The sequence below is a fragment of the Nanorana parkeri genome, unplaced genomic scaffold (assembly GCF_000935625.1).
Source record: "Nanorana parkeri isolate BGI_ZX_2015 unplaced genomic scaffold, ASM93562v1 scaffold1053, whole genome shotgun sequence".
NCBI classification, from domain to species: Eukaryota; Metazoa; Chordata; class Amphibia; order Anura; family Dicroglossidae; genus Nanorana; species Nanorana parkeri.
In genome coordinates, this window is record NW_017307321.1 from 30,792 (window position 1) to 39,553 (window position 8,762).

Sequence of the window (8,762 nt, forward strand, 5' to 3'; positions counted from 1 at the left end):
GGCCGAAAGTGGTGAAATAGTCTCCTCTCCACGGACGCTATCACTTCAGCAGGGGGCCCGGGGAGAGAGGGGACTGTTTCATAATACATAGGAGTCTCCTGCACACTGCCACAAAAAGTCCCCTCTCTGTCTCCCTGCTGAATGGGGCAGGAGGCCCAGCTCTATGGACTAAGGACGCCGCGACCCACTAGTTGAGATCCGGGGTTCTAGAGAACATTGGTGGGAATTAGCAAATAGATGTAACCATTCCTACGACTGGGATCCTGTAAGATCAATGGTTACATATATCTGCTTTTTTCCCTCCAGTGGTCACTAGAATTGTTACATTGTTATATTTATTTCCTATGATCCTCAGCGCCATCTGGTGGCCATAATGCAGTATGCCGATTCACTGTGTGAAAGAATGTATCTTTACTACTGCCCATACTTGAAGAACAAATATGAACATTGGATTTTGCCCCATTATGGGTAATTCTCACAGTACGAATGTGAAATTAACTATGCATCTTTTTTTTAAATAAATAGACCCATTTAAATCCTTTGCCCCTTGCTCCCCCCTCCCTCTTTTTATAGTCATTACCTATGCCTGTTGTTAATGAGGGGCTGGGGGTGTTAGGCAAGGTCTTTGTCACTGAAGGTGTGGAATAATAAAATAATATTTTTGTGAAAACAATTATATGTTTTCAGATTTTTTTTTTCTGCGCTGTGTTTTTTGTAATACTTCCTGTAACCTGGAAACATAAAGTATTGTATGGTATAATGACAGCACGTCACCGATCCAGTCAGGGCACTCACAAGTGTGACTCACACCTGACTCAATCAGTGGATGTCACTAGCAAGGCACACCGCCCACCTTACACGCTGTTCTAGTCTACATCACCAGCATCGAAATGTACGACCTATGACCAATTAAGAGTGACAAAAAAACCGTCCCTGAAATGTCTTCAATGCACAGGGAAGCTTTAGGCCTGCGCCCATTTTCCTGTAGCCCAAGGTTTACCTCCGACAGTATAGGGATAAATCTCTGGCATGATGGCTGCCCACTGAAGACAAAGTAGACCGGCCAATTGTCTCTCTAGAAGTAGATGCGGTAAAAGTTATTTCCCGCCTACTTAGCAAATATTTCTCCTTTGATTGGCTGCCAATGTGTGTCTTTCACAATAGAGAGCGCTGATTGGCTGATGTCTCGGTAACGCGGCGGCGATTGGCCGAGGGTTCCCAGCCTTGAGAAGTCACTGATGCTATCCATGGCGGAAGGTAAGCTGGTTTGTGATGTGGGCACAGGCGGCGGGGAAAAAAGGAGCTGAGGGTGCGGCGGGACATGACTACGGAGGCAGATATGGTGAGAGTTCGGGCACCATTAGCAGGTGCTGGCTATGGAGTGGAGGCTGAGTGCTGACTGGGAGTCTCCCCATATGGAATGAACCGCTAGTGAGGTGCCCGGGAAGAAGAGCCCGTCCATCATGTGCCGTTATCTATGGAGGAGGCCTCTGCCGGGTGTCAGCTTCATGTACTCAGCCCATAGGAGGCACGAAGAGGACCTGGAACGATATGAAATATGGTTCTGTATTCTCATTCTAATCCAACTGTACTGAGCTGCCTGAGGAGGATGTGTGGAGCCAAGGATGAGTTCACGGTTGTGTGTTAAAGAAGAACTCCGGGCATAGGAAATCTTATCCCTCTGCAGTGGGGATATGTCAGTATGGGAAGGGTTAAGTGCTGGTTTTGTCTAGGGAGCAAACAAGCAAGAGAGATATACTAACCCAAACCTCGATCCCGGATGGGTGTTAGACAGCTCCCTTCAGCTTCACTCCCCCCTCTGCTCCAGGGATGGTTTGTCCCTCGACGTCCTCATGTTCAGTACGCAGTGTATTGGATGTGATGGTCTCAGGGACCTTAGACTGCCGGAGCGGAGGGAGAGTGAGGCTGATGGGAGCGGTCTAACAGCCAACTGGGATCGAGGTTTAGGTGCGCTTTATCTTTGTTATTTTAGCCCCTAACAAAACCTGCACGTGGGGCGGGTTCACACCACAAATGGTGCGTTCCAGAGCAGTTGGGCTCTGGAACGCACTGAATCGCAGCTCGGCTGGCTCCCTGCGGGAAGGGGCATGGCGGTGTATTGAAGTCAATGGCACTACAGGCACGCCCCACGCCCGAATTTGCGATCGGCCGAACATGTGGCACATTCCGGTCCAGTGCGATCTGTAAGAATAGTGCTTGCAGCGCTTTTGCAGGTGGTACGCGTTTGGCCGGGGGCGTGGCTGCAGTGCCGTTGACTTCAATACACCGCCCCTGAACGCAGAGAGCCGTGCGGAATGTGATTCAGTGCGTTCCAGAGCATGAGCGCTCCGGAACGCACTGTTTGTGGTGTGAACCGGCCCTGAACCCTTGCAGTGCTGGGCTAGCTCCGCAGTAAGGGTTAAGATTTTATTATCCGTGAGGTCTGCATTTATGCACCCGTGATATGCCACGCGTTAATGTGCGTTGTCAGGGCAGCCCATTCAAAAGATGCAACAAAAAAAGGCACATGGACTTTTTTTGTGTGTAACGCAGCGCACCACAACATGCAATATTGCATTACTGTGTGTGGTGCTGTGCTGCAGGGCGAGCTGCATTGGAGTGCCGTTAAGAATGAATAGCACCGCATTACACCAACGTGCATAACACTGACATATGTGTTACTGCAGCGTGACGGTGTGAACCTAGCATACAGCTGTCCGGACACTGGTAGATTTTCTTACAAATGTTTTATTATTATTATACAGGATTTATATAGCGCCATGTTTATGTGTATTTTCTGGTCAGAACATTTGATAAAGCCATCAGAGACTTTGATGGCTTTATGAAAGTCATTGGAAATTGTGATGTGATTTTAACATTCGATGTAACTTCCCAAGCGAAACATTCTAGGCCTGCAACTAAGGAGGATTTTCAGAATCGATAAGTTTGATTAATCTGATAACAAAAATTAAATAAATACCATCCTTAATTTAATATAAACAACACAAACGCAGTGTTACAAACATAAAGGTGACGTCAGACTAAAGCTACACGCACAATGTTTTTGAAATCGCACTGCCCTGGAGCACATGGCATTGCAGTACGGTGCATTCCATTCCGGGCGATCACACTGCGTTTGGGTTGCCATTGAAATGGATGGCACTGCAACGCACCTCCCCACAGCAGGATTTGTCAGGCCGAAAACCTTTTATAATTATTTTTTTGAATAATTGTATTGTAAAGCACATGGCGCTTGTATAGCTTCAGCCAGGGAATGACAGCTGCCAGTGGCAATACTCCGCAGACTGCAGTGCAATAGCCAGCCCGCTATTGGCAATTTCACATTGCAATAGCCACGTAAATCAGTTCTGTCAATTGCCGAAAATTCAGCCAGTTAGTTTTGCTGACAAGCGATAATCGAAATCCACATTGGTCTGTGCATGATGGGGAATTTGTGCGGAAATTGAACGATAATTATAAGCTTAAAGGAGAACTATGAGGTGAGTGCTTTTCACTCACCTCATAGTTCTAGCCGACCTGTGACAATGAGACTGTCACAGGTCGGCTCAGTAGATCGGGAGGTGAGCGAACACATACCGCGTTCGCCCAACTCTCGATCCTGTCACGGCTCTCTGCCGTGACAGGGGAGGGGCTGGATTCCCCCCACTCTGATCCGCCAGCGCTGACTGGTGGAGGGGGCGGGTACAGCTGGCTCTGCCTCTAGATAGGCAGAGCTAGCTGTCAGTCACGCAGCTGGGCGGATCTCGGCATAATTGTCGGGATCCGCTTCAGCTGCGGCATCTCAGTATACATCGAGCAGCAGCAGCTCGCGGTATACTGAGCCTAGGGTGACCTCCCCCCCACCTCTCAGGCTGTTGTATTCTGACAGAGGTGGGTATGTCACAATACCCGCTCAGTACTAAAGCTGATTGGCTGCAGGCCTTTTTTTGGATGAGAATTTTAGGACCGGCTCCTTCACCAAAAGTCAGCTTGAAAAATTGAATTTTGTTGAACGAAGGGGTGCTGACTGGGCCACACATGGGTTGAACTCTGCTGAAATATGACCAGTGTATAGCCAGCTCAGGTGTTGGCCATTTGTTGCCTCCTGCTGACTTCCAGCTCCTAAATAACAGGACCGTATCCATCACTGTGACGTCCCTGTCGCTCTGAGGTCCCAAAACCTTAGCCTTTGATGACATAATGTGACATTTCATAAATATATCACCAAAATATTGATATTGGATCTCTGTGTGTGCCAGTGAATCCATGTGATAACCATATCCAGACATAAATCATTCCGGGGATGATGGAGGAATACGGGTTGTGCTGCATGGTCTCCTCGAAACTGGCAGTTTTTTTCCGGAATGTGTGTGGCTAAGGTGTATCTACCGCAAATCAAACTAGGTATTTGTCTTGGGTGGCACTTTCCAGGAGGGCGGCAATAAGGCCGCCCCCTAACCAGTGAGGCCGAGCCGCACCTGACATTAAGAGAAAAAAAAAATGATCCTTACTCGAATCTATTAACGAGCTCAGCCTCCTCTCTCTCTCTGACACTGGCAGAAGTGATACAGCGTGTGCCTGTTAGGCCTGGTTCACACCTTGGCGTTTTACAGCGCTGATCGACGCGCAGTAAAACGCCCAGCAAGTGAAATCCCATACTTTCCTATTGTCATGGTTCCCACTTGGGCGTATTTCAACGCCCTATGCCCAAAGAAGTACAGGAGCTTCTTTGGGGCGTTTTTCTGCGCATTTCCATTGGTATTCCCGAGTGTGGAAGGGAAAAAATCATACTGCCAGTAAAACGTGCGTTTCACTGAACGGAAAAAAACGAGCAGAAAAGATACGCCCAGGTGTGAACCCAGCCTTACTATTTAAACACCTCACGTCCTGCCGTTGTGATTAAATGGCCGGATTTTGGCTTCTTGGATGCAGGTGGGCGCTTTTAAACATACTCGCCCTCCCAGCTCGTACTCTGCTTGAATTGTAGGCAGCCAGCGATTGGCTGTTTACATACAAGCGCATTCCAGCGGCTGTACAGCCACCCGATCACTTGTATTATGCATGTGGGTGTGTGCTGTCCCCCAAAAATTTTATAAAATTCATTTCAGTACAGCGTTGCATGACGGAATAAATGTGAAAGTACCGCAGTGCAGAATACTGAAAAATGGCCTGGATGGGAAGGGGGTGTCATCAAGTGGTTAAACAAAATGCGCTGCTGGCTTCCCCGCTGTGTGCTTTGTATTCAGCAACTGACAGGTTACACAAAATGTCAGAGTGTTAGGCTGGGTTCACACCTAGGCGTATTGAATATGCGCGTTTCACCGCGATTCGCGGTAAAAAAAACTCGCGACAAACGCGCTTTTCCGAGGGCTGTATCCCAATGGAAACGCCAGACCAAAACGCCCCAAAGAAGTACATGTACTTCTTTGGGTGTAGGGCAGTTTCCCATGCGTTCGTACTCAGATGGGAACCATGCACATTGAAAATAATGGCATTTCCCTGTTTGAGCGTTTTTCCGTGAGTACGAACGCGCGGAAAAACGCCCAGGTGGGAACCGGGCCTAAAGTGCGGCCCCAGCACATTTCCAGAGGACTACACATCTTTGTGCACTGTGTCATCTTAGGCAGCCAGGTAAAAATGTTGGTGTCGGGGGCGCAATCAAACCCTTCCTGCACTGGTGGCCAGTTGCAGTGTTAGTTATACCCGCCCCTTCCCAATTGGTGGCAGTGCCATTTAACACTACACTGGTTGTGGTCAGTGACATTGATTTCTAGCCCCCTGCATTGGTAGTGAAAAATAACTGTCCAGCCACGATGGCTACTTACCTGATCACATGCTCCTGCGCTAATCTGAGACTTTCTTCTACTACCAGGTGGAGTGATCGCTGCCTGGACGGTACTGTCTTATAGTGCCAGGTTCTAGTACTGTACTCTGGTGCCCAACAGGTGGCTGATCCAGCCCAGCACACAAAGGGCTGGCAGGCTGCGTGTTGAGCACCAGGGATGTATGGGTCAGTGCCCCACTGTATAATATATACCAGCTAAGCTGTGATGTGTCTAGATTAGTCCATTGTGGGTCTGTCCACTTTTTTTGGATGTGCTTACTGTGTAGGAATAAAACCACATCAAGTGTGTGTGTGTGTGTATGGCTGTCGTTAAAGTGAACATGTGCTCACACTGTATAGAAGTAACATTCTGAAGAAGCAGCAAAAGCACATTGCAGTTAACCCTCATTCACCTCTGTAGCTATTGTGGGAGACATCATCTTCAAAGTTCAAAGCAGATGCAATACAATGAAATCACAGCTCCTTTCTCCCTTAAGGGACATTAAAGTCAGATATTTTTCCCTCCCCCCAATGTTAATGTCAGCACTTACCTTTAATGATGTTTCTTAATCCGATCTTCTTTCCTGTCCTTTTCATCTGTCCCTCCAGCGCTGACTCCTCTGTCCTTGCTGGCACGCCTCCATATACTTACCTTGTGTCTCTCCTCGTCTCCTGGCCAAAAATGTGAACTGCGCATGCACCCGCCCCAAGATGCTTTGCGCACGCCCGAGAATGTTCACATTTTCGGACGGGAGCGCGGGGAAGACACAGGTAAGTTTAAACTGCTTTTTAAAGCTTTTTTTTCTTTTACACTGTTTGCATTTATCTACTGCTTGGTTTCACAGGATATAAACTACAAAGAGCTGTGGGGGTCATGCTGTCAGCTTAATAAAACCTCCCTTGTGCAGAATGAGGGAAACTGTTACTTTCCTCTGCCAGTCATCACTTTGAAGTATCAATGATCGCTGGTTAGCACCAGTGTAAGACCTGCACTGACATTACTCTTACCTAGACCTATCTGGTGTAAACTGACAGCTTTACATGCACTGTTATGGGTGTGTCATACACCAATGGTAACTTCAGTCTGTCATTAAAACTGTCCTTTTTTTTTTCTCAGGCTAAGACATGGATGACCTGAACCTTCACTACCGATTCCTGAACTGGAGACGGAGAATTCGAGAGATTCGCGAGGTGCGGGCAGTGCGCTACCAGGAGAGGACCAAGCATATTATGGTAGACGGAGATACCCTCAGGTACAAAGCTGTCTTCAGCATTTTAGTATTCTGTTTCTTTCAGCTCTTGTCTAGGAGATGTGTGTGAAAACTGGTACACAGAAAAAAAAAGATGGCGTTGGATGTAACTTCTGAAATATTTTTATGTTGTATAATTCTGTAGTATGGTTTATCTAGGGATGCACTGATGCTGGCTTTTTGGTAATGAGTAGCGATATTTTTTTTTTTCTGGTACTGCGTGCCGGTGCCTTGTGCTCCGATTATCAAGAAGTCAGGCGGTGGATCATGTGAAGCCAGGGTTCTAGCGAAAGAATACCAATCAGAAAGCCGGCAGCAGGTAGTGAGGTGCTGCAGGGCAGGAGGTATTATCAAGAGCTCAGTTTTTGAGAGATTTAGTTTTTAAAAAGTGTTGCGACTAGTAGATTAGTGACACGAGAGGACACTGAGGGGGTGAGTTGTGGAGTAGAAAGATAGATTTGAGTGTCATCGGCATGGAGATGGTAATGGAAGCCATGTGAGGTTATTACCTGACCAAGCGAGGAGGTGTAGATAGAGAAGAGAAGCGGTCCAAGGACAGAGCCTTGGGGACCCCTACAGGAAGAGGAGAGGATTTAGAATTGTAGGTGATGCTAAAGGAGCGCTTAGATAGGTAGGAGGAGAACCACGAGAGAGCAGAGTCTTGTAGGCCAAGCGAGTAGTTTTTTGAGGAGGAGCAGGTGGTCAACAGTGTGAAAAGCAGCAGAAAGGTCTAATAGCAAGAGTAAGGAATAGTGGCCATTGTTTTTAGCAGTGAGTAGGTCATTAGTGAGTTTTAGGAGGGCGGTTTCAGTGGAGTGTGGGGGGGGCGAAAGCCAGATTGTAAGGGGTCAAGAAGGTTGTGATCAGCGAGGTGGCGACTTAGGCGGCTGTAGATAAGGAGTTCTAGGAGTTTGGAGGTGAATGGGAGTAAGGCAATTGGTCTGAGATTATTGAGGTCGGTAGGGTCCATTGAGGGTTTTTTGGGTATTGGGGTGACCAGGACATGCTTTAGAGGGGAGGGAAAGATTCCAGTAGAGAGTGAGAGATTGAAAATGTGAGTAAGAGAGTGTAGGATAAAGTATGAGGGTGACCGAAGTAGCGGTGAAGGAACAGGGTCTAGGGGGCAAGTGGTCAGGTGGGTGTCGGAGAGAAGCTTTGTAACCTCCTCTGTGGTGACGAGGTCAAAAGAGGAGAGTAACAGGTGTGATGGAGGGTCTGGCACATGAATAGGGGAAGATGACTGCACAGTGGCGATCTGATCCCGAATTGTATCGATTTTTGTTTTTGAAGTGAATGGCAATGTACTGGGCAGTTAGTGAGTTAGTGGGTGGTGGCGGTGGAGGACGAGGTAGAGAGTTAAAAGTAGAAAAGAGTTGGCGAGGTGTGTATGAGAGTTTGTTAATGAGTGACAAAATAAGTCTGTTTGGCAGCACGGAGGGAGGAGTTATATTTTAGGAGGGCAGCTTTGTACAGGGTGAAGTCTTGCAGGGATCTAGTTTTTCGCCACAGTCGTTCAAGAAAAAATGTTCACTGTCCTCATACAATCCAAAAAATACCTGTAGGTTCATTGACATCCTCCAGATGTCTGGGTTAATTAGGTCTGGCAGAAACACTGAGGAGTTTAGGGTCTCCTTTATTTTCCCAGCGGTAGCTACAGTGGCAGTGCTGCCCCCCCCCCCCCCCTTTTT

General features: G+C 47.6%; 1 protein-coding gene across 1 annotated transcript in view; it reads left to right on the forward strand.

Annotated features, from left to right (window-relative positions):
- The first annotated feature begins 1,184 nt into the window (after positions 1 to 1,184).
- SPRYD3 (SPRY domain containing 3) overlaps positions 1,185 to 8,762 on the forward strand; it is a 25,513-nt gene continuing 17,935 nt past the window's right edge. The window contains exons 1-2 of the mRNA XM_018567468.1: positions 1,185 to 1,257; positions 6,942 to 7,077. Coding sequence (XP_018422970.1) covers positions 6,950 to 7,077 — 128 coding nt within the window. The 5' untranslated portion in view covers positions 1,185 to 1,257; positions 6,942 to 6,949. The remainder of the gene's footprint in view (positions 1,258 to 6,941; positions 7,078 to 8,762) is intronic.